Source organism: Penicillium psychrosexuale (genome assembly GCF_028828465.1).
Source record: "Penicillium psychrosexuale strain IBT 29551 chromosome Unknown utg000001l, whole genome shotgun sequence".
In the NCBI taxonomy this organism is placed as follows: Eukaryota; Fungi; Ascomycota; class Eurotiomycetes; order Eurotiales; family Aspergillaceae; genus Penicillium; species Penicillium psychrosexuale.
Window position 1 is genome coordinate 936822 of NW_026643186.1, and position 27013 is coordinate 963834.

The following is a 27013-nucleotide window of genomic DNA, read 5'->3' on the forward strand; positions in this document are numbered from 1 at the left end:
TACGGAGGCCGATGCGTGGTGGTCCCTGCTCCGGAGCCGATGGGTTGTATGTAACTTGTTATATGAGGTAGGAGATTCGTTATAATCTGCTTAATTGAATAGATCATAACCAAAGAATATTCAGTAGAATACGAGGGTAGTAAATAACCATAGAATAGATGTAATTACTTCACCATCGTAAGGTTCATCAGTTCATCTTATGATGCGGGGTCACGCTTCCAAGGTTGTCTCCACTCTAACAATGCATCTCTAACGTAATATATCTGGCACGTGTAAAACAATGGGAGTCCGTGGTCTTCCGTGAAGCGAGCCAGGGGTCTCTCTCCCACACGCGATCCCACCTCACCATCTGAACCTCTCACAAGCCTCAGATCCAGATCCAAAGGCTCGGTGGGGCCGACGATGGAACTATGGGGACATTGGATCTGCCTATCATTGTCCATTCCACTCAACCTTCGGCCGTTTTGCCATTTTGGACATGGCGTGGAACGGCTTTTTGGCGACGGAGATGTACAACATTGCCCTGATGCTTCAGCACTGACGCCTTTTTGAGATGGTGTGTTCTTGGGGTAAACTCTATGCCTCGTGGGTGTGTCTCTGGTCGCTTGGTGTATACCTCTGTATTGGACGAAAGGTCTGGCCCAGCCCTGTATTATATATCTACGGTCTAGTACCCCATGTCCATGTCCTCCCCGGTGGGGTATACCTTTTCTTTATTTTTCCTCGACAGACGCAATTTACCCGGAGCTGGCTCACTTGTACCCTCAGTCTGCTCTGACTCTCTTTCTTTTTGATCGACTTTCCCATCCATCGCGGGCTTGGGTTATGGCAATGGCATCTGCCTAGACACGTTCGTTACCTATCTATCTTCTGCTACGGTTTGTTGCCCCGATCTTTTATTCTTCGTCTTCCTTGCACCGATACGATTATGAAGCTCCCTCCAGCTGCCATCCTGGACTCATGGCCCACCCCAAACTATATCGACCCGCCCACTCGCGGCCACGGCGTCCTCATCGTGAACGTCGTCTGTCTCACCCTGGCCTCCCTGGTCGTCTCCCTCCGTCTATACACTAGGGTATGGATCACATGCAGCGCCGGCATCGATGATGCGCTCATCGTCATCGGTCTGGTCTTCGGCATCGCCATGGCCATCGTCACTTCCATCGCCACGGAACATTGGGACATGAACCGCCATATCTGGGATATTAAATTGCTGGAGCTCGAAGCTATCCAGAAACTGAATCTCTCCTTCCAGATCATGTTCTCGATGTCTTCGTCCTTTACCAAGATCTCTCTATTGTGGTTCTGTCGACGACTCATCGGGAAGGGCCACTTTGCGCTGTATAACTTGGCGTTTATTTTCGCCATTGTTTTTGTTGGCGTGGCGAGTTTGCTCTTCACTCTTATCAGTATCTTCCAATGCTCGTGCGTCGTCTGCTGTCGTGGTGCTCGAGAATCGTTGCTGATGTTTCATACAGACCTATCCGCGCATACTGGCAACTTAACCCTACCGAGTCATACCACTGCATGAATGACGGCGCGATTGTTTTCTCCGCCAGTGTTATTAACATCTTCACCGATTTCCTGGTCACGGCTTTACCAATGCCGTTGATCTGGAGTCTGAAACTCCCTGCTCGTCAACGCCTCGCCGTTATCTCCATCTTCGCCCTCGGTTCCATAGTTAACGTGGCCGGCTCCGTGCGAACCGTATACGTGTGGAAGAGTATGGTGACTGGCTATGATGCGACCTGGCTTGGATGGCCAGTGCTGATCGCTGCGGCAGTGGAAATCAGCCTAGGATTGGTAAGGCCAACAGTCTGCCCACACTCATACTCAACGCTAATAATCACCAGATCTGCTCTTCAGCCCCAGCACTCCGCCCCCTCATTGCAGCCTTCCTCCCCCGCCTCCTCAGCTCCAACCACAACACCACCTCCTACAACCAGCGGTCTCGCACCCACAGACACTGGTACTCAACCGCCCGCTCCCGAGCATCCCGTCTCGTCTCCGACCACCAACCCAGTTACAGCAGCGACCGATTCGAAATCATCCGCACCGTCGAGATGGAGAGCTGGGTTGAGTCCCGACTCCCGAGCCACGAGAAGATGGGCCACGGTTATGATATCACAGGCCGCGCCGTCACCCCTGCGGATAGCATTGAGATGAAGAGCGGCATGGTTTATGCTTCTCCGACGAGTGCTGCCTCCTCCTCTGCGTCAGGACGGAGCGAGACGTTCGATGGTCGGCAGCTGCGTTAACTGCTGTTTTAGTACATCGCCTTCCTTCTTTTTTTCTTTTCTTTTTTGTATCAAAATTCTATGTCACTTTAGCCTAGATGATTTTATTGTGCTAGAAGGGGTACTTCACACAAATAACGATATTGCTTGTACATCTATTTGACATTATCATGATTCTAATGATTACTTGTTTCACGGGTGGGCAATGTATAACTAACCCAATAATGTCAAAAGCTGTAGTATATAGATACTCGGTGTAGATCTACATACACGTTTTCCAAGCAATGATCACCCTCGACCCAGGGTTTGACCGTGCGCTGAAAGCACAGTCCTGCGCTAGTTCGAACTTTGCAGGATTGGGTGGATCGGGATCGGCGCGTGGTGCGCTCTTGATCTTCGTTGACTATGTTGTAGGTACTCATATGTGGTGTGTACATATTACTATGTATGAGGGATTCACTATGTAACGGCATCAATTGTCTATGACTATCCCGCTGTTGGGGTGAAGTTGGATTCCAGCGTTGTCTTCTTGCCATTTCGGGTCAAAGATATATATAGTCTTTACGTAGGTTTCAACCTACATTTTACCTACAAAACCCAACCACGGAAAAAATGATATGCTCAGCGTGACGTCAAGCCATGACGCGCCCAAAACAAAAAAATATATAACCAACGACATGGTCTAGTTAGTTATTGCACTCACAATTGACCTCATTGTCAAGGCGACAAAAAGATCTGGACTCGCGGGGAATCGAACCCCGGACCACTCCCATGCTAAGGGAGTATTATACCACTAAACCACAAGCCCAGTTGATTGGTTGTTTGGGGGAAATAGTGCATTAATAGCCAAAGGACCTTGGTAATAAGTTAAGGTCGCCGATGTTGAGCTTATTAGGGCTCGTCTGTTCTATTTCCCGTTTACATAAATGCAAGTGTAACTTAATATTGCATATTTACTAGGATCGTCTGGATATATCCACCGGATGTCCCGGTCTAAACAAGACCTTATGATGAATTTAAACCAATGCGTTACCAATTAAACAACGAATCCATCATTAAACACGTGCTATAAATTGTGAAGCCAACCATGATATAGTCAAGACATCATACATCCATGCTCATACACGCAGCTAAAAAAAGATGCCAAGACTCAAATTAGCTTATCGCAGAGGCCCGGAACCCTGGGATGATCGACAGTAGCAACATGACGGCCTCGACTTCTTTTTTTCGCCGTTGTGCGTGACTCGTCCCCATTGAGATAAATACATGCACAATAGCCCCCCTCGGGACGTTTATATGGAAACTCTTACCATATAGATTTGACAAGAACCCACCAGCGTAGACTTTCTCAATTCGTCCAGATACCCCATCGGATGCTCGGCGTTTCGTTGTCGAGATCAAGCACCCGATTGGTCAATATCACCGAAAAAAAAGCAACATACGCGGGGACAAGCTACTGAGCTCCAGGATAAGACCGATAGCATACTCCAACTGCATCTGGTATAAAGCCACCCTGCGCCTGTTGCTGTTCCATTCTATTTCATCCGTCCTCCTTCCGTTGCTTTTGCCCGAATAGATTGATTGATCTGGGTCCTTTTTCCTCCATTGGATAGCTTACTAGACCGCTATTCTCTCTCCACCCTTCATCTACCCTCCCCACCACCCCTCTTCACATCATATTCACAATGTCCTCGGTCTTCCGTGCCAGCACACGGCTGCGCTCTGCAGCTCGCCTCCCGGCAGCTCGCGCTCTCTCTACCACTGCCAGTCTGCGTGCAGAGAAGCCTTTCTTCCCCAATGAGCCCTCCGCACCCTCCGTCTCGGGGTCACTCCCCGGACCTAAGAACAAGGCCGCCGCCGCCGAGCTCGACGAGGTCTTCGATGTCCGCAGCTTGAACATGTTGGCCGACTACTACCAGTCCGTTGGTAACTAGTATGATAGACCCTAACCCACTATCAAGACTCGACTAACCCCGCCTCTAGCATCGCCGATCTCGATGGAAACAAGCTCCTTGATGTGTAAGTCACTAGCCACGAGTCAATTGGAAAGAACGGAGCTGACCCCAGTAGGTATGCTCAGATTGCTTCTATTCCCGTTGGATACAACAACCCCCACCTCAAGCAGGTTGCCGCCTCGCCCGAGATGGCCTGCGCTTTGATTAACCGCCCTGCTCTGGGTAACTTCCCCTCCTCCGACTGGGCTGAGATTCTCAAGACTGGAGTCCTCCGTGCTGCCCCCAAGGGCCTGAACCAGGTCTTCACCGCCATGGCTGGTTCCGATGCCAACGAGACTGCCTACAAGGCCGCCTTCATGTACTACCGCCAGATGCAGCGTGGTGGCGTCGACGCCGACTTCTCCAAGGATGAGCTGCTCTCCACCATGAACAACCAGAGCCCTGGTTCTCCCCACCTGTCCATTCTCTCCTTCAAGTCTGCCTTCCACGGCCGTCTCTTCGGCTCCCTGTCCACCACCCGCAGCAAGCCCATCCACAAGCTTGACATCCCCGCCTTTGACTGGCCCCAGGCCCCCTTCCCCCAGCTGAAGTACCCTCTGGAGGAGCACGTCCAGGAGAACACCGCCGAGGAGCAGCGCTGCTTGGCCGAGGTCGAGCGTCTCATCAAGGAGTTCCACAACCCCGTCGCCGCCGTCGTGGTCGAGCCCATCCAGTCCGAGGGTGGTGACAACCACGCCTCGCCCGCCTTCTTCCAGGGTCTCCGCGACATCACCAAGCGCACCAACGTCCTCTTCATCGTCGACGAGGTGCAGACCGGTGTCGGTGCCACCGGTAAGTTCTGGGCCCACGACCACTGGAACCTGACCTCTCCCCCGGACATGGTCACCTTCTCCAAGAAGGCCCAGACCGCCGGCTACTACTACGGCAACCCCGCCCTGCGCCCCAACAAGCCCTACCGCCAGTTCAACACCTGGATGGGCGACCCAGCCCGCGCCCTGATCTTCCGCGGAATCATCCAGGAGATCGAGCGTCTCAACCTCGTCGAGAACACCCGCACCACCGGTGACTACCTCTACGCCGGTCTCGCCGGTCTCGCCCAGAAGTACCCCGAGCACTTCCAGAACCTCCGTGGTAAGGACCACGGTACCTTCATCGCCTGGGACACCCCCAAGCGTGACCAGTTCACTGCCAAGGCCAAGTCCTTCGGTGTCAACGTCGGTGGCTGTGGTCCCTCTGCTATCCGTCTGCGTCCCATGCTGGTCTTCCAGAAGCACCACGGTATGTTAACCTTCTTTCTCGTGCTTAAGAGCTCTTTACTAATATGTTTACTACAGCCGATATCCTCCTTGAGAAGATCGAGCAGATCGTCCAGAACATCTAAACAAATGCCGGCAATGACCTTTAGAAGTGTCCGGGCGTTTTCAATTTGGCTTAATGAGCGTTTTTTTCTGTTTTCTTTTATGTCCTGCAGGGTTCACTTTTCTCCCTTGCTGCCACGACTTTTTATGTCATTACAAAAATGCAACATATATTCCTGGAAACTGTGCTTGTCCACCATTGAGTTATGACTCAACTGAATCATTGGCCAGAGTAGGATATATACTCTGCAAGCCGTTTTCTTGTCTTATGCCCCCAGCTGAAGAAACTGGAATTGTAAACTCCTAAGTAATCTGAATCTGCTGTGTATGCCCTCGCAGTCCAATAAATATGAAGAAAGTAGGTGATGCTTCCCCGAAACTCCGAACGACCAGCAAAATTGTCGAAACCACCCTCATATAGCATGTCTTGATTGAATCAATGGGGTGTGCGCTAGGGTATCCAAAACCAAGACTGTATGGCAAGGGTGGGTTCGTGTAGCGTTAAAGACTTGAGAGTAGGTGCTTCATGCATCTTCCTCGCCAGTGCTTCCGTCTCGACTGGAATAAGCGACCGTTAGTATCACGAGGGAGGTATCTCAGATGGTGGAATGATTTCGAACACGTACGGGACATATTTAATACCAGAGTCCTCTAGACTGTTGATAATGTATTCCGGAAGCTGTCAACGCGAAAGACACAATTAGCCACCCCGTGCTTGATAAGAGGAGCAATATAGCTCTAGGAATTCAAAGAATGCACTGACTGTCCCCGTAACCTTGGTCGCATATGTGCCCGGCACGTAGTTATCCAACCGCTGCCAACGAGCAACCCAGCTCGCAGCCGGATCCCTCACAGCAATCAGGCCCTCGAAGACCTGCGACGTGCATTCTTGGATAGCATCATTGTTCCCCCGGAGTTGGAGGGTGCTCTCGCAATTCGGGCAGCCTTCACGCATGAATTTCTAGAGGAACCGGGGGTCGTTAGAGTCGCCCGCGGAACGGAGATCGTGTAGCTCTTACATTGTGGACTTGGACGACAGAGCAGACCATGCATGCGCGCAGCGTGCGCTGCTGGTTCGGAGGGGCGTAGAAAGACATGTTGAGATCTGAGGGTGTGAGGAGAGAGAAAAAGCTATGGATGGGAGGTGGCCGTCAAGTCTGGATCGATGCCAAGGCCCGTTGCGATCGGGGAAAAAGAACATTGCAGAAGCAGGAACAAGCCTCTCCTCTCTTCTCTCACTTTTTTTTCCCTTTTGACCACTCTCTCGTCTTTTTTTCGTTTTCCTCTTAGTCTATACTGGATTTAGAGGAGTTTTATTTATTTCTGGCTTCTCTTTCTTTCTCTTCCGGCTCGTGTAATCGTTGCCTTTTTTCCTCCGCGCCCTTGTTTCGCACCGATAATCCCTGTCTCGTGCCCCTCGCTTTTTATCGCCGCCCCAAATGGCTACCGATCAAGAATTGGCCACTGCGCTTAAGGTGCAGGGCAACAAGGCCTTTGCTGAGCATGACTGGCCTGTCGCTGTCGACTTTTATACCCAGGCTATTGCCAAATTCGACAAGGATCCTTCTTTCTTCTCCAACCGGGCCCAGGTATGTTCCTGACGATCTATTCCCGAGAGTCGCGTGCACATTCGTTAGGATCGGCATAGCTAATGTCTTTTCTTCTTTGCTGTCATAGGCTCAGATTAAGCTCGAAGCCTTCGGTTTTGCTATCGCCGACGCCACCAAGGCAATCGAATTGGATCCCAACTATGTGAAGGTTAGTCGGCATTCTTAGCCGGCAAGAGAGACAACTTGTGCCTGCATATTGAGCGGTCGCGGCGATATATGCTAAATCCACATTTAACACAGGCCTACTGGAGACGTGCCCTCGCCAATACCGCCATTCTAAGCTACAAGGAGGCCTTGAAGGATTTCAAGGCTGTGGTGAGACGCGAACCGACCAACCAGAATGCTAAGCTGAAGGCTGCTGAGTGTGAGAAACTCGTGCGCCGCAGAGAGTTCGAGCGGGCCATTGAGATCTCAGATCCGCCTTCGGCTTTTGCGGATTTGGATATCGATGCTATCAATGTTGAGGACGGTTATGATGGTGTGCGCCTCGGCGAGGAAATGACGCAGGAGTTCCTCGATGATATGGTTCAGCGCTTTAAGGATGGAAAGAACATTCATCGCAAATATGTCTTCCAGATCATCAAGGCTGTCAAGGATATCGTATACAACGAGCCTACGATGGTCGAGATTGGGGTGGAATCGGGCAAGAAGTTGACAGTCTGCGGTGATACACACGGTATGTATTGTCTTGCTCGGTGAGCGAAGCAGTTGCTGATTGTCCAGGCCAATTCTTCGATTTGCTCAATATCTTCCGACTAAATGGTGCCCCCTCCGATACCCACGCCTACCTCTTCAACGGTGACTTTGTTGACCGTGGCTCCTGGTCCTGCGAAGTCGCACTCCTGCTTTATGCATACAAGTGGTTGCGTCCTAACGGTCTCTTCCTTAACCGTGGAAACCACGAGACGGATGATATGAATAAGGTCTACGGCTTCGAAGGAGAGTGCAAGGCTAAATATAACGAGCGGGTCTTCAAGGTATTCTCCGAGTCATTCTCGGCTCTGCCGCTGGCCACTTTGATCGGCGAGAAGTATCTTGTCCTGCACGGCGGTCTCTTCTCCGACGACAAGATCAAGTTAGATGATATCCGCAAGCTCAACCGCCATAACCAACGACAGCCTGGCCAAGCGGGCCTGATGATGGAGATGCTCTGGACAGACCCGCAGCCCGAGGTTGGCCGCGGCCCCAGCAAGCGTGGTGTCGGTCTTCAATTTGGCCCTGATGTGACCAAGCGCTTCTGTGAAAACAATGGACTGGAGGCTATCATTCGCTCCCACGAGGTGCGGATGGGCGGTTACGACGTTGAACACGATGGTCGTTGCATCACCGTCTTCTCCGCTCCCAGATACTGCGACGCGACTGAAAATAAGGGCGCTTACATCAACATCGGCCCTGAACTCAAACTTGCATATGAAGTCTTTGGGGCATCGCCCCACCCCGATATCAAGCCGATGGTAAGACCATGACCTAAACATCTAATCAAGTTCCCCAGCTAACTGTCTCAGGCGTACGCGGATAACTCTATTCTTTCGGGAATGTGATGGCATATTTGATTTTCAAGCGCGGCGTTGCCTACGTGATCTACCTAGAATTGATGTTCCCAATGTATTTATGCGCAATGATGTATTCCAGTAGCTCCGAGTAGCTCTGACGTCGCCAACTGTATATTGTACACCGCTTTTACCCCGCGCCATCCCCTCGATTCTGCCACTTTGACTTTTTGCCCTCGGTCTAGATACATCTTGCATAGCAGTCATGGAATTCGATCCTAAGACTCGTAAGTATTCTTGCTCGGCTATAAATATACTAGACTAACCCGAGCAGCTCAATACCTCACCTCCGACAAATCGAGCTTTGCCTCGGTCTCGGCCAACGAACGGTGGCCTGTCATTATCGTGAGCTTGGCAGACAATCGATAACCGGATCAATTGCTGAATATGTGTGACGACTCTAGACTGGCGCTATCGATGACCTTCATCGCACCGTTGTAGCTGTCAAGGACGGCGAGAAGGCAAATGAAGGCAAGGGCATTATCGCCAAATTGGCCTCGTTGAAGTATGAGCTTCAGCATGACCGACAACTCACGTGAGTCTTTTCATCCTCTATACCGGGGCTATAGGAGCTTCACCTAACGTGTCTATTGTGGATAGTCCCCTGGACGACGACGGACACCCAGATATCGCTTCGTATAACAAGGAGCTGGAGGAGCGTGGAAACCCCCACTGGCACGATGTGGCCTGGCTTTATGCAGAGTGTTACCTCTGTAAGCCCAACCCCGGTCCAACAGAGAATAGATAGATTACGGCAATACTGACCAACGACCATCATAGACCGCCGCATGGAAGCCCTTTTCGCGTTGTCTAAGCATTGGAAGGGCTATGACGTGTTCGCCCGCCAGAAGATGGATACATTCAAGTCGTCCCGTCCCGCCGTACTAGAACTTGCTGCGAGATACCGTGAGTTGGCGACAGAGTCCGAGTCTGGAAAAGCAAGAGAAAACAAGTCGCCAGAGGAAATCGACGAGGCCGAGAAGCTTCTCTTCTCGGAGATGTGCGAGATCTGCTTATGGGGTAATGCCACCGATCTGTCACTTCTGACATCTCTCACCTACGAGGATATCCAGAAACTACAGGGCTCTGAGGCGCGCAAAGCATCAGAGCAGAACATCATTGTCAACGACCTGGATTCTGCTTTCGGGGTAATGCAAAAGGCGCGGAGAGAGAAGAAGGACGGCGAGCGCCGCGTCGACATCGTCTTAGACAACTCCGGATTTGAGTTATTCGTTGATCTGATTCTCGCTGGATACTTGCTGTCCGCCGGACTGGCGACCAGCGTCGTGCTCCACCCCAAGCGTCTACCGTGGTTTGTGTCCGATGTCACCCCGAAGGATTTCTCCGATCTGCTTAACTGCATGGTCGACCCGCAGGCCTTTTATACAGCGCCCGATGGCTCGGGCAAGACATTCCCCCCTCTTTCCGACAAGGAGGTTTCCGACGTGCAATTCCTCTTCGAGCAGTGGAGCCAGTTCCACCAGGATGGTAAGCTGATCCTGCGTCCGCACGCTTTCTGGACCACCCAGGGCGGTTACTGGCGCATGCCATTCGTGGCACCGGAGCTGTTCGAAGATCTGAAGGAAAGCGAGCTTGTCTTGTTCAAGGGCGACCTGAACTACCGAAAATTGGTCAATGATGTAAGTCCAGTGTTCTTTGCTTTCTTTCTTTCGCTTTGTGTTTCTTGCTAACAATATCCAGGCCCAATGGGATCCCACCACTCCTTTCACAGAAGCCATCGGCCCGCTTGGCCCTAAGTCGGGGATCCGTGTTCTAGCCTTCCGCACTTGCAAGGCTGATCCCGTTGTCGGTCTCCCCGCTGGCGAGGACGAGAAGCTCCGCGCACTGCCGGGAGGCGGCGGTGCTGAGTCTCGCAAGTGGGCTTGGGGCGGGAAATGGGCCGTCGTGTCGCTTTCTGATGGTAAGGCCTGAGAGCGCACTGCACCACCGACCGTGTTCTTTCCGTTGCACACTGGGTGAATATACCGATATGGAACCTTTGTAGGTGAACTAGATAGTGAAAGATCACAGCTGGATGTAGACAAGATAATACCTAATCTAGATTTTGAATAAAGGTGTGATATGATACAATAGCCATGTACCAATCCCGGAGGCAGCGAGAATTTGGCAACAGTGCCTACGAGCGATCCCGATCGAGAGACTAGAGAAGAGTCACCGATTCAATAATACAACAATTGTCTTCGCTGAAGACGTAGATAGAAACAAGGTGACGAAAAAGAGTAACGCTCATGAACCCAAACACCACCCCATAATGCTAAGCTATGCCCTATTTCCAAATCAGGCGACTCCATAGTAAACACGTCAAAGATTCTCCTTTCCAAATGCTTTGATCTTACGACTGTCCTTCTGCCTGAGCCGTGACTTGGCCGCGGCAATTCGTTCAGGAGTGAGCGCTTCACGCTGGACATCAGTAAACCCATACCGCTTGCCCACGCGCTCGCCCGCTGAAACGGCATACCCCGAATACCGGCTGCGAGAAGGGAGGCCAGACATTGAATCGAGGGTCGATTTGATGTGGGTACGTTCGCGTTGTGTGTGTCGGTTGCTGAGCCGAGTATCATCGTCCGCAGGGGGGTTCGGGTTCAGGTTCGGATTCCGATAGAGCCGTTGACCTTCACCGAGTCGGCGTCTTGAGTATGTGCGGTTCAGCGACTTCAGGGCTGAGATATCGGGAGGCGAGGACGGGGGAATTTGATCCAATGCGGCAGTACGGGCCTCGAGTTGCGGCTTCAGGAGGATTTCGTTTAGATAATGTGTCACCTCGTCGTCATCTGCGACTATGTTTCGGGTAATCGGTCTTGTACTAAGTGTGCCCAAGGTGTTACTGCGCAGAGCAGGTCGTGATTTGGAGCGTGGACTCGGGCTTGGGGGAGGCTCGGTATCTTCGGTGAGTTCTTCTTCGGGTTTCTCAAGGTCCTGATCGGTAATGTCCTGGTCACCAAAGTCAAAGTCAAACGCCTGCACGTCTGTGTTGTCTTTGCGAGGACTTAGGAATTGCCGCTCCGTGGAAGGTAATGCCGGAAAGCGTTCGGTAGAACCGAGTCGCAGCTTCAGAAGGTCGATTTGTTTCTGCATGTGGCGGCGCTCTGCATCAGAAGTATTTCTCAAATTCTCTTCCGAGGCACGGTGCTCTTGGGAGACCGTTTTGAGCTTTTCTCTGTATTCTTGGATCCGCTGCTCCAGTCTGGCCTCTCTCTGCTTCAGTCTTGTTTCCTTGTCCTTTCGTCGACCTTCATATCGAGACATTTCCTGCTTCACTCGGGCTAGTGTTTGTTTTAGAGTGTCGTTCTCTTTCTCGAGTGCTTGAGCTTTCTTTTCTGAGCTCTGCGCGAGGTCTTGAAGTTTGTTTAGTTCGGACTGCTGTTTTTTCATCTCCTCAATCTTGGCATTGGCTTGTTCCAATTCTTGCTGTGTTTTGCGAAGCTCTTCCGTTGGAGCGTTTGAAGGAGGTTCTTCCTTTTTCTTTTGTGTGATATTTGCCGCATCGCTTACGACATCATGTCGTTCTAAGGCGCTGCGCAACGAGGTAACCTGCTGCTTATATTGCAATGCAAGAGCGGTTTGTTTGGTCAAATCTTGAACCAGTTGCTCCTTGTCGCCTGTCGATCCCTCCCCGACCATCGAAGAAGCAAGCCGTGACACCTGCCTTTCCATCTCGGCGACCTTTTCTTCTTCCTCCTTGAGCTTGTCGGCCAGCCGCATAGCTTCTGTATCCTTCTTGCGAGCGTAGGATTTGGCAATCGATCGGTAATGAATCAATTTCTTAATCTCTCGATTGGTTTTCACACGGTAATTATCGAATTCAGTTTTCCAGTACTTGCCTGACTCTGAGTGAGGGTCATCCAGATTGATGGTGACATCTTCGTCGAGGGTATCCTTGGACCCAGAGCCCATGGCATGTTTCGTTTCCCGTGTGTTCTCATCAGATTTGGCCGGATCGGAGTTCTTGGATGCGTTGTCGCGTGCATTCATGAGTGTCTGGGTGAGTTTGCTCCTCGGCTTGCCGTTTCCATCTGATGACCCAGACATCCACTGGGTACTGAGGGCTCCGGAAGGATTTGGTGGAGTCTTGGCCGGCTTACTGGCCGAGCCGGGGCGTTTCCCCTCATTGTCGATGACACTTTCGCCAAAGGATACCGTCTTCCGACGCAATGCGGTTCCGGGTGTAACAAGTATGCTTTTCGTAGGGGATCCCGTGGGGTTGTAAGTCGCGTCGCCTGATTTCGCGTCGGTCTTGATATCAGTTGGCGCGGATGTTATCGTATCGCTTTTGCTTCGTTGGTGACCGGACTGTCTCGGGGACGCGTTTTTTCCATCGTCCTCTGCTCCGGGGGTGCCAAACAGAGCGCTCTTGAATGCACGAATGGCAAAGACATGGCCTGGGGTCTCAGGGGGTTCTAGCAGCTTAGAGTCATCTGTAGCATCACGTTAGAGCAATGGCTTCAAAGGTCGAAGTAATCACCACACCTGTAGCCTGTGCGGTTTGATCGTTCCCCTTAATCCAGTCCAGCATTTTGACTGCCGGGGGTGGAAGAAACCTCGAAGTTCAAGCCCAATCGAAAGTCTAATGGATGTTTATGGTCGGCGCGGTCGGAAAAAGCTTATCGATAAGCTCGTGTTCCTTTTGTTTACGCTTGGCACTTGGTTTTGGACTTTTGAGGATTGGGATTTGGGAGAAGTTCTTCACCTTCTTTTGTTCCACATTTATTCCGAGAAGAATTCGCTTGTGGGCCTTGAGTTGCCCATAACAGGTGTGTACAGAGTACACATGTGCGTGTACAGAGGAGTGGACATCCATATGTACCCTCCTGGGGTACTTGGCATATCTGGAGTCTACAACTATGTACCAGCCTTGCTTAGATCAATTCTTCCTCTTCGAGTTCTGATTGTTCTCAGAGCATCTTACAAATATCTATGCTATCTTCAGGTCTTATATAAGAAATCCCCTGAATTCTTGTCTTTCCCATGACTTCGAAGACTACACTGTGGTCCCTTACGGCGCTCAAGTCCTTGAAAGCTGCAAGCCACTGCAGACACTACGCAAACGTCAGACATAAGACTGGCTTGGCATGACAATATCTTTCTTTCCCGTTTGGTTGTTCTCCGCTTGACTGCCCGCGCAATTGCAACCACATTTGTCGGATTCGGTGTCAACGCCATCCTACGTCCAGAACATGCTCTCACTTTCTTCCAGTTCCAGCCACCTAACTCTGTACAGAGTGGTGGACAAGCAGAGGCCCGACAGTCTAATGTCAATCTATGGAGTCCGGGACATCTTCATGGGGCTGCTATATATGTGGCTTCGTATTTCGGCACCCTCAACCTGGGCTGGATCCTGATTGCCGCTAGCAGCGTCGCATTTGCAGATGGGTCTGTGTGTTGGACCTAGGGCCAAGGATAGTGGAATCATTGCGGATACGCACCAATGATTGCTGTGGCTAGCAGCTTGTTGCTCGATGTCTTCGATTGTGGATAGTCACAGGAACAAAGACAACACTAGCAGAGATGATCGACTGCAGGGACGATAATTGCCACCCTTCTCAATATGCCAGCTCACCGGCTCACCAGCTCATTATCTCACAATATCTGGGCCCACTATTGGGCAGGGACTGGTGATTTGGCTTGACGGCGATGATAGACAAGGCGATAGACACATGGGCTATCTTGTGAACGACTTGAAATAAACACAAGACGCAAGAAGCATGAGATGAAATTAAACCACAGTAGAATACAAGCGGTAAATCCATAAATCCACAGTTAAACCAACTGGGTCGTCATTTATACTAAGCATCTCCACCCTAGAAGTGGAAGGGCGTATTATCTGACCGCCTGTTTGGTCTAGCCTCAGAGGCGAGGGAAAAAAGACTGCCCGATTTCTTTCAACCTCCCATAACCCTTTCATCTTTTATTACTAGCCCTCATGTCGCACGACGCTCAGGGTCGCTTGTAGGGCGAGCTCTCGCCACGCCCCGCGATGTCTCCCAAACAGAGGAAGAAGCCCTCCCGCCAGAAAAACCAAACGTCTGATTCCTCCGTGACGTCCCCCGTATTTACAACCAATTACCGAGAAATCCACCAGACAGAGGTGGAAGCTCTGCGCTCAATCTATGGCGACGACTTTGAAGAAGTAGAAAATAGGCGGTCGGCCTGGCAGGTGGGTGTCTCTTTAAGCTGTTTGGGCCCCTCGTGGTCACTAACCCGTACACTCTAGCAATCCTCCGATGTGACATTCAGGCTCCATTTGCGCTCCTCCTCGAATCCAGACGTACTCCTCATTTTGCTGGTCGAACTCCCCGCTACATATCCCAAAACAATCCCAAATCTCTCACCAGGAAACCTCGACGGCTTTCGCGATGGAGCGCGCTCCCGGATACAAGAAATTCTACACAACAAGCCAAAATCTCTGCTCGGCAGTGAAATGATTTACGAGCTGGCGGTGTCCATCCAAGATGTTCTAGAGGATGTTGCCCAGGCACAGGCACAGGACAAAGACCTACCCAGCCTTGAAGAGGAGCGCATGGAACAAGAGGCGGCTGCTCTTCAGCGCGCAGACCTAGAAAAACAAGAGAAACTTCGCAAACAGAAGGCTGCAGCTGTCGAGGAAGAGCGCGCATTGCAAGAAATGCTTCAAGACAAGATGCGACAGCGGAACAAGGCTCGTCTTATGAGACGAAAGAGTCGATCTGGCGGCGTGGATATGAGTTATGCTGATGACCTTGTGGAAAATACACCTGGCGCCATCTGCTTTGATCCTCCGTTGGTCGTCAATGACACCGATGAGCAGCCGCTGGTCTTCCGCGCCGTCTATGGCAAGACCCTTCTGCAAAGCGAACAGTGCAAAAAGACCTTCACCGTCAGGCCTGTTGTGTCTGAAAGCCGATGCTACGTCCCGCTGCTTGTGTTGAAGGAACTTTGCCTCGTCGAGAATAATTCCGAAGGATTGACATTCCGTGAGCAGATGCGCACTAGTGAGGACAAGTTAGAGGGAATCAAGCGATTGCGACACCCCAACCTTGTTGAATTTGTGGGCTTTAAAATCAATCGCCCAATAGACCACTTGGATTCATCCGATAATTCTTGGACCGTCTTCGCACTTTTCGAATATGCCAACAAGGGTTCCCTTTCCGAGCTCCTGGATATTGTGGGCACCGTAGCGGCTGACATGCTCCGCGGCTGGATGATTCAGTTACTCGAGGCTCTGGAGTTCTACCACCGCAGCGGCTTTGTGCATGGCAACATTCATTGTGGCCGAGTCTTCTTGTTCAGGACTCCTTCCGGTGAAACTATCGTTAAACTGCAGTCCAACGTCGAAGAAGCCTTGCCCGACTCTCTTAGTAGAAAAACCTCTTTCGCGGCGTCAAAATCACCACTTTGGCTACCCCCAGAGCTAACACAGGAAGGTTCTGCTCCCTCCATGAAGACTGATGTCTGGGATCTTGGAATCGTGCTACTTCAGATGGGCTTTGGAAAGGATGTCCTTCTCAGGTACACCTCCGCCAATCAGTTGATGGTGTCTATGGGGCTCTCGCCGCCCCTGCAAGATTTGCTTTGTGAATTCTTTCGCCCAAATCCCAAAAAGCGTCCGACTGCTTTCCAGCTCCAACCGTCAGAGTTTTTCCGCGTGGATGCGCCGTTAAAGATGCGAGAAAGGGCATCGGGATCTGTGTCCATGCAGAGACAGCCACGGCTAGACTCTTTTGGACCCGTGCCGGCTTTCTCACGATATCACCAAGACTTCGACGAGACAGGCCAGCTAGGCCGTGGTGGGTTTGGGCAGGTAGTCAAAGCCCGGAACAAGCTCGATGGTCGGTTATATGCGATAAAAAAGATCTCTCAAACATCGGCTGCAGCGTTGAAAGACACCCTTTCCGAAACCATGCTGCTATCTCGGCTGAACCATCCCTATGTTGTCCGATACTACGCTGCTTGGCTTGAAGAGGACTTCAATAACGTCGAGGAAGAGGCTATGTCCTCCACCGAAGGTGATCCGTTTGCTAGCCATGATCACGGATTCAGTACAGGAGGCCTCGATTTCATCAGCTCCAGCGGATATCCAAAAATAGAGTTTGCCGCATCAGACAGCGACGATGAAAACGAAGGAACGTTATCTGACCCCGCTTATCCAGAGACGCCAGAGAGGAACAGGGTAAATGAAAATGATAGCGACTTTGATGCCGGAAGTGTGGAGGAAGTTGAGCTCAGCCGAGCGAGATCTGGCTCTTATGCCAGGCCTATCGTAACGACACTCTACATCCAGATGGAGTACTGCGAGAAGCATGTAAGTGTTTCAATATCGCTCTGCTCGTTGTTCTAGACTAATATTCCCAAGACCTTGCGCGATCTAATAAAGGATGATTTGTGCGATGATATCGAGCGTTCATGGCGTCTCTTCCGGCAAATTCTCGATGGCTTGAGCCATATCCATAGTCACGGCATCATACACCGTGACTTGAAGCCCGACAACATTTTCATTGACGTTGCAAACAATCCCCGCATTGGTGACTTTGGTCTTGCAACAAGTGGCCAATTCACGACGGCCGTGCGTTCGTCCGCAGCCGCCGACTTCGAAGGAGATTTCACTCGTAGTTTGGGTACAACCTACTATGTGGCACCGGAGATGAAGTCAGTTGTTTCGGGGCACTACAATGAGAAAGTCGATGTGAGTAGTGAATATACAATTGGCACCACGACTACCTGCTCACGCATTCTAGATGTTTTCACTCGGTGTAATCTTCTTCGAGATGTGTTATCCATTGCCAACTGGTATGGAACGAGACCAAACTCTTCGACAAATTCGAGAAAAAAACCACACTCTTCCGCCCGCTTTCCAGCAATCCGATAAGTTGCTCCAGGGCCAGATCATCGAATCTCTTCTAAGCCATGATCCGAGTGAACGCCCCACGGCGTCCGACCTTTTGTCCAGCGGAAAGATACCTCTGCAGGTCGAAGAAGAGACATTCAGACGGGCTATTGTGCATCTGCTCTCGGATCCAAATTCACCCGACTACAAAAAGATTCTATCAGCTATCTTTTCTCAGTCGCCTAAGAAATTCGAAGATATTGCTTGGGACATAGACTCGCATGCGGTACCGGCCGCGAACGAGCTACTTGTCCAGGGCTTGGTTAAGAAGAAGCTAACCTCGATATTTCGAAGACATGGTGCTGTCGAGTCAACAAGGCAAATGCTCTTTCCTCGATCTCAGCATTACAACAACGGTGCAGTACGTGTGCTGGATGCATCTGGCAATCTTTTACAGCTGCCATATGATCTCACACTTCCAAACGCACGAGCAATTCCAAGACAAGATCACTCACTAGAGAAGACATTTGCGTTCGGCACAGTCTACAGGGATACAATACATGGTGGCGAACCACAAACTCACCGCGAAGTTGACTTTGATATTGTGTCCCACAATACCCTGGATCTAGCCTTAAAAGAGGCAGAAGTGATCAAAGTTTTGGACGAAATAATTGAGGAATTCCCACCTCTGCGGTCTACTCCGATGTGCTTCCTCGTCAACCACTCCGATCTACTCCAGCTTATCATGGAATTTTGTCGCGTCACGCCTACTCAAATCCCCAAGGCAAAGGAGGTTCTCAGTAAGCTGAATGTTGGAAAATATAACATGCAAAAGATTCGAAGTGAACTTCGGGCCCCGGCAATTGGTGTTGCTTCAACTTCGTTGGATGACCTTGCCCGTTTCGATTTCAGAGGTACTTAAGCTTACTTTCTCATATTGGGAACAACACGCTAATGAATATGATACAGACTCGTTGAAGGAGACAAAACGCAGACTTCAAATTATCATGGAAGGAACTGAATATGCGGAGCGGATTTCACCAATATTCGCTCGTTTGAACGTGCTCATGACCTATTTGCAGAGTTTCGGCGTGAAACGGAAGATTTACATCAACCCACTCAGCAGCGTTCATGACAAGTTCTACCGCGGTAGCATTCTGTTCCAGTGTATTTTTGATAGCAAAAGACGCGGCGTGTTTGCTGCAGGTGGCAGATATGACCGGTTGATTCAGGAATTCTCACCTCATGGCCTATCAAATCGACCTCAAGCACATGCTGTTGGTTTCAACCTCGGCTCCGATCTACTACGGTCATCGATGATCGATTACCTGAAGGCCAAGACTCCGTCGAAAGATTCAGAGACAAGCGCTGAGTTGTACTGGACAGCCCGTCGGGTAAGTGACATCCCATCTCGACTCGTTTGATGTAATTTTGCTGATCTTCAAAGTGTAATGTACTTGTTGCCAGCTTTGACCCCACAGTCCTCCGCACAACAGGAGTTAAACTCATCGAAGAACTCTGGTCAAACAATATAAGCGCGGAGCTTGCAGTCGATGCCTCGTCCCTCGAAGAGCTTCTAGCGAAATACAAAGACTCCAATCACCGGTGCATTGTAATCGCCAAGCAAGATAGCAAGGAGCGTGGGTTTAAAGTTCGGAATCTGATGCGCAAGGAAGAATTCGATATCCGCCTCCCTGAACTCGTGCAGTGGCTTCGATCAGAAGTGCAGGCGCGCCAGTATCGCGAGGGAACTCCTGATCCCCGCCAGTCCCGTCAATTGAGCCAGCAGGAGGCTCTTGCGTTCCAGGAACGGGCCAATGATGTGCGCATCCTCATCCCCCAGCACCGAAACAAGAAGACGAACCGAAGGAACATTGTTGAGTCAGGTATGTTCATGCTTCAAGTGGGGATCCAGTCCAGTATACTAACTGATACACTGTGTTCTAGCCCTTCTTTCCTCTCGAGAAGTAGCCGAAAACGCCCGCAACGGCCCTGTCGCAGCCATCGACACCCGCGACGAAGTTCTCGACGCTATTCGCGACACGCGTCTCTCTGACGCAGAGAGCTGGCGCAGCGTGATCCAGAACGCACCGCTGACAGAGCGGAAGTATCTTAGTCAAGTGCATGAGCTACTCACTGACTTGGCCATGGAGAGTCGCACAAATGATACCATAGAAAGCTACACGAATGCTTTCATCTACAACTACCGCACAGGCTCCTGCGTATACTATGACCTGGGACCCTAGCGAGAAATGAATTTACGACTGATTGATCTCATGGGAGGAAGAGTGAAGGGGAGTTAGGTTAAGCATAAGTCTCGGATCGATGAGACTCGTGGTGTTTGCATTTGGTTTATGGGTGGATATATTTCGTTTTGGTTGACACGCTCTCAATGTTGTGTTTTAGCGAGTGCTCGGGATGATACCATACATAGTGATGATGAATGACGCCCAGAAATAATATTTTACGGATATCCTGTATGGAGACGCAGAGAGAAATAAACATTTTGACAGAGGTATCGTTGCTGTTGTACATGAAAAAATTCACAATCATGATGGATTAGGGTGCCGCACAAACTGCACGTAAATCAGTCACTCTCATCGTCGCTGCCGTAGCCGACTAACGATCCACCAACAGCCTTGGGTGCCTGGGTCGTCACCGTTCCGCCATTAAGACCCCGTAGGGCTGCAAGAGCAGAGCTGGAGAAGATGCCATTACTCTGAGGCTGCTGCTGCTGCTGCTCCTGCTCCTGCACCGAAACCGAAGCAGACTCGATCATCATCGGTTGTTGAGGTGCCTCTAGCTGAGCGGCCCGGCTTGCATCCTCCAATTGACGGGTTCTGGCATGCCACACATCATCTGGAACGTCATAGCCCTGTAGTCCGAAAGTCCCCTCGATCTTCTTCCGCCTCTTGGCTTCGGGATCTCGGCCTTCGATCTCTGCTACAAAAGCTGCGGGCAGAGCCCGGCGCACAGCCTCGGCGGCTTGCTCTTCTAACCGGCGTGCCTCGCGCTTCTGTGCCATCGGGTTCGGATCGACCGTTGCCCATCGTACGTTAAGAATTTCCTACTTGTTGTTAGTACCTTTGTATAACACATCTTGCGGATTGAAATGTTGAACTCACTTCATGATCCAAGCTTTGGTTTTGCATCGCAGCTAGACTTTAGTCATATGTTAGTTCGGTACAAACAGAGAGCTTGGGAAGGGGTATCTTACGCAAACTGCGCATTACTTTCTGACGAATAGGTCACGAAAGCCACGCCCCGTCCGGTAAGTACTCTTGTTCTTTCGATTTGACCCCATTCCGCAAAATGTCTGGAACACACTTCCTCGATGTCATCGCTGGATGTTGATTAGCAAGAAGATGAAGTATAACCTTTCGAGGTACTCACGAAACTGTAATCCGACCCACGTAGATTGTCCTATTTTGGCGTGTGAATGAGCCTACTCCGGACATATCCTATTTCAAGTAGCGTTAGCCATATGTTTATACCGAAGCATCATCTCCCAGTCACAAAGGAATACTCACTTCCTTGTAATCGCTGTGCTTGTCCCTCCCTATAGTCTGGAGTCAGTGGCCTGTTTTCAAATCAAACAGCAAGGATACTAACCAAAGCAGTCCATGTTCGGATTGAACCTAAGAATCATTGATTAGCCGGGTTCTTTTGTATCCGACGAGTCCAACAGAGTAAAAGAATGCTCGAATCGTGTACGACATGGGAATCACTAACATATCATGAATTGTCGGTAGACGATGGAGGTATTCACAATCCTGACCTTTCACGCAGACACCTCGCGCAAAATGTATGCTAGATAGGACGGAAAAAGGATTAGCAAATATCTACCGCGATGCGCAAGGGTAAAATTTCCTACCAGAAAAACGAGCCCGGAATGCGATCAGCGCGAGTGTATCCCGAGTCACGCGCAATATTGCAGCGACTAGGCGCAGGCTGGCTGAGGCCATATTTGTCGTCGTTGTCGCCGCTCTTGTTGTACCAAATATTATAGTCGAGTCCCGGCTGCTGTGCAGGCTCAGCTTTGATGGTTGACGCGTCGACTTGTATCCTCGCTGGGCGTTTCTTCCTGCGAATAATCTTGGTCTTCTTGACCGACTGAAGCTGCTGCTCTCCTTGCACAGTCTCGTCCGCGCCGGTTGTTGCCACAATTGTCTGTTCGGCATTGACTTCAAGGGTTTCGGGGTTGGTGGAAATGGGAGCTGGTGGCTCAGCAACCGATGTATCTGCCATGGTCGTGTTTGTGTTGGAGATGTTGACTTGGAAGGTTAAGCTTGAGCTTCAAAAAAAAAGGTCGACGTCTTGGACCGTTCCAACTGAGGTGCTTACATAAGGCTTGGCAAGTGCGCCAGGGCACATCGGATTTGGTATTTCCCTCTCTTGAGGCACAACGAAGCATCAGAGAAAAATATTTAGTGATTTCACAGGCGACGAGCCTCAACCGACAAGATGGTGAACATCACGGAAAAGATCAAGGAGTACGTTTCTTATTAATTGCTGGACGGCCTAATTTACTGATCTTTTACAGGATCGAGGATGAGATGCGTCGAACGCAGAGTAAGTGTTCTTATCTTCAGACTTATATATCACCCCGCTAATGACCCACAGAGAACAAGGCGACAGGTAAGATATCATTTTGATCAGGGGAGAATATGATCTAATTTCCAAATCTCCATATCAGAACACCATTTGGGTCTATTGAAAGGGTATAGTCTGAATGCTCTAATTTCAATTTCGAATATAAACTAACAATCTTCCCAGAAAACTTGCCCGGCTAAGAGCCCAGCTCTTGGAGCCAGTGGGAGGTGCTGGCGGTGGCCCCGGCGCGGGATTTGATGTCAGCAAGAGCGGCGATGCACGAGTGGCTCTTGTTGGCTTCCCCTCTGTCGGAAAGTCTACCTTCCTGTCTAAAATCACCAAGACCAAGAGTGAGGCTGCAGCCTACTCTTTCACCACGCTGACGGCTATTCCCGGAGTGCTGGAGTATGGTGGCGCTGAGATTCAAATCTTGGATTTGCCGGGTATTATCGAAGGTGCCTCCGAGGGCAAAGGTCGTGGTCGGCAGGTCATTTCGGCCGCAAAGGTGAGGGGGCTAGCTTTCCTAATAGGAAAGAATACAGAAATACTGACAAGATTCCTGCTTCTAGACAAGTGATCTGATCTTGATGATTTTGGACGCTACAAAGCGTGCCGAACAGCGAGCCTTGCTCGAGGCCGAGCTGGATGCTGTGGGCATTCGGTTGAACAAGGAGCCGCCGTATGTTATACTGTACCCGAAGTTTTGCGCAGAGTCAAAACTGATACAATCCCAGTAATATCTACTTGAAAATCAAAAAGGCCGGTGGCATGAAGATCTCTTTCGCCCACCCCCAAAGCATTTGGATGAAAAGTTGGTTTACAACGTGCTCCGGGATTACAAAATTCTCAACTGCGAGGTACTCGTACGAGATGAGAATGGTATGTGGTGCTTTAATACAAAAGCCAGGCCAAATCACTAACTGCGGCTCCGTTATAGCCACGATCGACGACTTTATCGATGTGATTATGAAGGACCACCGGAAGTACATCCGCTGGTAAGATTGACACTAATAATGATTGATATCCAACTGGCAAATGCTAATCTTTCTCCCAGTCTTTACGTTTACAACAAGGTCGACAGCATCGGCCTCGAGTTCCTTGATGCCCTTGCCCGCGAACCTCACACAGCCGTCATGAGTTGCGAACTTGACCTCGGCGTGCAAGACGTTGTCGAACGCATCTGGAAGGAACTGAGACTAATGCGGCTTTACACAAAACGGTATGATATATCCTTGACTTTAGTTTCATTAACGTGGCTGATGATTCTCGTATCTATAGGAAGGGAGAGGAACCTAAATTCGATGAGGCGCTCATCGTACGAAAGGACTCCACCATTGAGGATGTTTGTGACCAGATCCATCGCACAATCAAGGACACATTCAAGTATGCGTTGGTGTGGGGAGCGAGCGCGAGACATATTCCGCAGCGGGTAGGATTGGGACATTTGGTTGCTGATGAGGATGTGGTATCTATAGTGGCCAAGTAGAACTTAGAGATCGAAAGCGATGATGAAAATATTGATACGACTACAAAGAGCTTGGACATGAAACTATGGTCTTAATGCTGTTGATTTCATATGCCATGCATGAATCTATGAACAAAAAATACGAAAAATAAAATTATTTCACCAAGGCAACCAATTGAACCCTCAAAAACCAGAACGCCTACTGCAATACGTTGACCTGCTTAAGCAGCAGCGGCAATGGCAGCAGAAGCAGCGGCAGCGGCTACCACGTTCTGCTGGCCAATGGTGGGTTGAACACCCACGCGCTCCTTGGCGAGCAGGTCGACCAGCAGAGGGCTGGGACGGCTGTCACGCTGGGGGTAGAGGCCAGTCTGGCTGTTCTTGTACTTCAGCACAGAGTCTAGGTAGATATCGAAGAGGTAGGATGAGTCGAGTGGACCACCCTTGGCCTCGGGGTGGAACTGGGTGCTGAATATGGGACGAGACTTGTGGATCATGCCTTCGTTGCTCTGGTCGTTCAGGTTGATGAAGTACGGCTTCCAGTCCGATGGCAGAGTCGAAGCATCAACGGCGTAACCGTGGTTCTGGCTGGTGATGTGGCAGCGACCAGTGCTAAGGTCAAGAGCGGGAATGTTGTGAGCCCGGTTTCCGTACTTCAGCTTGATGGTGCTGGCACCGGCGGCCAGAGCCAGGAGCTGGTGGCCTAGGCAAATACCGAAAATGGGGACCTGGGAGGTCTCCATCAGACGCTTGAGGTGGTAGACGGTGTCCTGGCAGTGTGTTGGGTCACCGGGGCCGTTGGAGATGAAGACACCATCGAAGTGGTGGGCGACCTCGTGGATGGGGTAGTCGAAGGGCAGGACAGTGACACTGGAGCCACGACCGACCAAGCTGCGGAGAATGTTCTCCTTAACACCACAGTCGATGACAGCAACGTGGGAGTGGGGATCAGCAGCGGCAACATGGAAAGGCTGTTTGGTGCTGACCTGGCGCACCAGGTGGATTTGCTCAGGGTCAGTGAAAGCCTCATCCTCGTTGGCGTCGTACTCTTCGCCGACGGTGATACGGGCCAGAGAAGAGCCCTGCTCACGCAGGTAGGTGACAATTGCACGAGTATCGACACCCGAGATGGCAGGAACACCTTCACGGGCACACCACTCGCCCAGACTCTGGACAGCAGTCCAGTGGCTGTATTGCTCGGCGACATCGGCAACAACAACACCAGCTGCCTGGAGATTGGGAGACTCGAAGTATTTCAAAAGTCCATTGGGATCCTTCTCGGCGGAGGGAACTCCGTAGTTGCCAATCAGAGGCTGGGTGAAAACCAGGATCTGACCACGGTATGAGGGATCGGTCAAGGACTCGGGGTATCCAACAAGGGATGTAGTGAAGACGGCTTCGCCAGAGATGTTGGAGCGGGCACCGAAAGACTTGCCAGAGAACATGGGACCATCACGGATAGTGAAGGTAGCAGGCTCCATAGCGGCACGGCGCACAGTAGCCATGAAGCGAGTCTGACCAGAGGTTCGGCTCATGGAGGCGAAGGCAGAAGCCCGGGCAGGCATTGCCTTGAAGAGGTTGGAGATCATTTTTATTTTATAAGTAACAATTGTAATTCAGTAGAAAGCTTTGTACTGTTCAGTTGATGTTGGCTTTCCAGAGGTGGTCCGAGATATAGTCCTGGGAGGTGAAGATCGAGGGTGCCAAACACATAAGCGCGACTAGCAGGTGGCAGTCAGAGTATGGTAGAGAGAGATGAGGGGGTTGCTATTTAGTGCAACATGGAGATCTTTTGCGTTGAAAATCTGGAGTAGAGAAATAATGAGAAAGAAAACGAAAAAGAAGGAAACAAGAGGTTTTTCACCCCGACTCCGTGGGCACGTGCTCTCACCGACTTTGCCGGTGTCGGCCAATCGGAGGGCGTCAAATTCTGTTATCGGCTTAGATCTGACTCATCCAATCGCCGGGTTCGGCCTGGACAATGGTTAGATGTGGTTAGATTGGTATCTATCAGGCACAGAGAACTATTTAGCCTTTCAATGGGATCATCACATTTACCTAAATTCGATGGATTCAAAGATAGGAAATATCAACCGTCGAGGCCGTTTGATGGCCTGGATTTTGTCTGTACACCACACTATTGCCACAGCCAATGGCACAGCCAATGGCACATTGCAGTAGCCCTGCACCTTGCCCGCGCCATTCGCCACTCGGAGATGCTCAATTTTCGGTCTTCTGTATAGGAAACTCGCCGTTCAATCACAAAATTTCGGTAGGTTTGGTTGTGTCACACATAGAGTTCCTTTAGACTAAGGGTAACAATGTAGAAAGCAACGCTGGCGGCCACGGGCATACGGCACATTACTGAAATGCAGGTAGCACCAGCTATAAGAACCAGGCTGTATACGAGAAAGAATGATCAAGATAGCTAGCCTGGTGTTCTCATTGCAAGAATTGAACAATGATTTTGACTCAATATCTATCCTATGCCCTATTGGCATTGCTCCTGCCCTCGGCGACTTTTGGACGCTCTATTCTCTCAATCCCCGGAGACAACAGCCAGAGCCCACTTCTGCCGTCGGGATGTGATGATGGCACTGGACTTGTTGACCCAGATGGCAAGTGCAATGGCACCGGAGTTGTGGACGACCCAATACCCCATGACCGAGAAGGGTTCAAGTTCGAGAACCCATCCACGGATTGCAAATATGTGTCTCAACCACACATTTGGGACTCGTTCAAACATCTCGAGAAAGACATGAGCAAGCTATTTACGCTGATCCACAAGAATGTCAGCTTCACCGTCGTCGGACATCACCCAATCGCCGGACACTACAACGACCTAATGCACTTCTACGTCAATGCCCTGCGTCGAGTCAGCATGTTGTTTTTTGACCATGCAGATCTGTTTGAAATCCACCCCCAGGGAATCTATGGCGGGTGTAACGCTGCATGGTCAGTGGCGGAGATTCAGTTCAAAGGCGTGATGAATTCTGGTGAGCAAGGAAATCTTCCTATCTTCAGCATTGCTGACTTGCTGACCCACTACAGGTGACAAGTTCGATATCATCAATGTTTGGTTCACACGTTGGTATCGTGGTCAGATGGTCGAAATCCGCACGTACATCGACGCGCCGAAGATCATGGAAGCGCTGCACAAGAACGAAATATGGTGGAATGGCACGACCCTCCGGGAAAACCTCTTGTATATGCCTGGGCCATCGGGAATGCCAGATCTAAAGGAACTTGAGGGGATGATGAGATATCCGGATGGAAGAGAATATGGGGATTAACCCGAAATGTGAATGGCGAAGAGATGAAAAAAAGTGTACCTCGTACATCGATGTAGTTAAGTTTCGTGTAGTTGTGTAGTTCAAAATGAAAAAGGGGAAGATGTTTAATTTGCTTGGCACCATGTTACCCT

General features: G+C 50.5%; 11 protein-coding genes across 11 annotated transcripts; 7 read left to right on the forward strand and 4 right to left on the reverse strand.

Moving 5' to 3' along the window:
* Positions 1–928: 928 nt before the first annotated feature.
* Positions 929–2258, forward strand: N7518_000346 (uncharacterized protein; the record flags this gene model as incomplete). The annotated part of the gene is made up of 3 exons (XM_057181274.1): positions 929–1425; positions 1479–1803; positions 1854–2258. The coding sequence occupies 3 exons, from the start codon at positions 929–931 to the stop codon at positions 2256–2258; spliced, it is 1227 nt and encodes a 408-aa protein (XP_057046624.1).
* Positions 2259–3922: 1664 nt separating this feature from the next.
* On the forward strand, positions 3923–5573 carry gatA (4-aminobutyrate transaminase gatA; the record flags this gene model as incomplete). Its single annotated transcript, XM_057181275.1, has 4 exons — positions 3923–4170; positions 4221–4256; positions 4308–5470; positions 5527–5573. 4 exons carry the CDS (start codon positions 3923–3925, stop codon positions 5571–5573), a joined length of 1494 nt encoding a protein of 497 aa, XP_057046625.1.
* A 501-nt stretch (positions 5574–6074) lies between these two features.
* spt4 (transcription elongation factor SPT4) lies at positions 6075–6647 on the reverse strand (the record flags this gene model as incomplete). Its single annotated transcript, XM_057181276.1, has 4 exons — positions 6075–6108; positions 6177–6229; positions 6314–6511; positions 6570–6647. The coding sequence occupies 4 exons, from the start codon at positions 6645–6647 to the stop codon at positions 6075–6077; spliced, it is 363 nt and encodes a 120-aa protein (XP_057046626.1).
* A 342-nt stretch (positions 6648–6989) lies between these two features.
* ppt1 (protein serine/threonine phosphatase PPT1) lies at positions 6990–8701 on the forward strand (the record flags this gene model as incomplete). The annotated part of the gene is made up of 5 exons (XM_057181277.1): positions 6990–7139; positions 7228–7308; positions 7401–7836; positions 7884–8614; positions 8666–8701. The coding sequence occupies 5 exons, from the start codon at positions 6990–6992 to the stop codon at positions 8699–8701; spliced, it is 1434 nt and encodes a 477-aa protein (XP_057046627.1).
* Positions 8702–8915: 214 nt separating this feature from the next.
* N7518_000350 (damage-control phosphatase ARMT1 family protein) lies at positions 8916–10642 on the forward strand (the record flags this gene model as incomplete). Its single annotated transcript, XM_057181278.1, has 6 exons — positions 8916–8937; positions 8985–9055; positions 9115–9245; positions 9311–9423; positions 9491–10350; positions 10412–10642. 6 exons carry the CDS (start codon positions 8916–8918, stop codon positions 10640–10642), a joined length of 1428 nt encoding a protein of 475 aa, XP_057046628.1.
* Positions 10643–11032: 390 nt separating this feature from the next.
* Positions 11033–13244, reverse strand: N7518_000351 (uncharacterized protein; the record flags this gene model as incomplete). The annotated part of the gene is made up of 2 exons (XM_057181279.1): positions 11033–13146; positions 13199–13244. 2 exons carry the CDS (start codon positions 13242–13244, stop codon positions 11033–11035), a joined length of 2160 nt encoding a protein of 719 aa, XP_057046629.1.
* Positions 13245–14705: 1461 nt separating this feature from the next.
* Positions 14706–19777, forward strand: cpcC (putative protein kinase (Gcn2); the record flags this gene model as incomplete). Its single annotated transcript, XM_057181280.1, has 7 exons — positions 14706–14885; positions 14943–17009; positions 17061–17390; positions 17443–18445; positions 18501–18925; positions 18979–19417; positions 19479–19777. 7 exons carry the CDS (start codon positions 14706–14708, stop codon positions 19775–19777), a joined length of 4743 nt encoding a protein of 1580 aa, XP_057046630.1.
* A 341-nt stretch (positions 19778–20118) lies between these two features.
* On the reverse strand, positions 20119–21925 carry cwc2 (active spliceosome conformation promoter CWC2; the record flags this gene model as incomplete). Its single annotated transcript, XM_057181281.1, has 9 exons — positions 20119–20598; positions 20657–20693; positions 20749–20874; positions 20925–20992; positions 21062–21090; positions 21144–21169; positions 21264–21341; positions 21406–21825; positions 21876–21925. Coding segments are annotated over 9 exons (1314 nt in total), but the record flags the coding sequence as incomplete, so codon positions are not given.
* A 70-nt stretch (positions 21926–21995) lies between these two features.
* On the forward strand, positions 21996–23610 carry N7518_000354 (uncharacterized protein; the record flags this gene model as incomplete). The annotated part of the gene is made up of 8 exons (XM_057181282.1): positions 21996–22024; positions 22075–22103; positions 22157–22169; positions 22308–22629; positions 22694–22803; positions 22859–23119; positions 23179–23343; positions 23403–23610. The coding sequence occupies 8 exons, from the start codon at positions 21996–21998 to the stop codon at positions 23608–23610; spliced, it is 1137 nt and encodes a 378-aa protein (XP_057046632.1).
* A 200-nt stretch (positions 23611–23810) lies between these two features.
* On the reverse strand, positions 23811–25178 carry cpa1 (carbamoyl-phosphate synthase (glutamine-hydrolyzing) CPA1; the record flags this gene model as incomplete). Its single annotated transcript, XM_057181283.1, has 1 exon — positions 23811–25178. The coding sequence occupies one exon, from the start codon at positions 25176–25178 to the stop codon at positions 23811–23813; it is 1368 nt and encodes a 455-aa protein (XP_057046633.1).
* Positions 25179–26050: 872 nt separating this feature from the next.
* On the forward strand, positions 26051–26882 carry N7518_000356 (uncharacterized protein; the record flags this gene model as incomplete). The annotated part of the gene is made up of 2 exons (XM_057181284.1): positions 26051–26585; positions 26641–26882. 2 exons carry the CDS (start codon positions 26051–26053, stop codon positions 26880–26882), a joined length of 777 nt encoding a protein of 258 aa, XP_057046634.1.
* Positions 26883–27013: the final 131 nt, after the last annotated feature.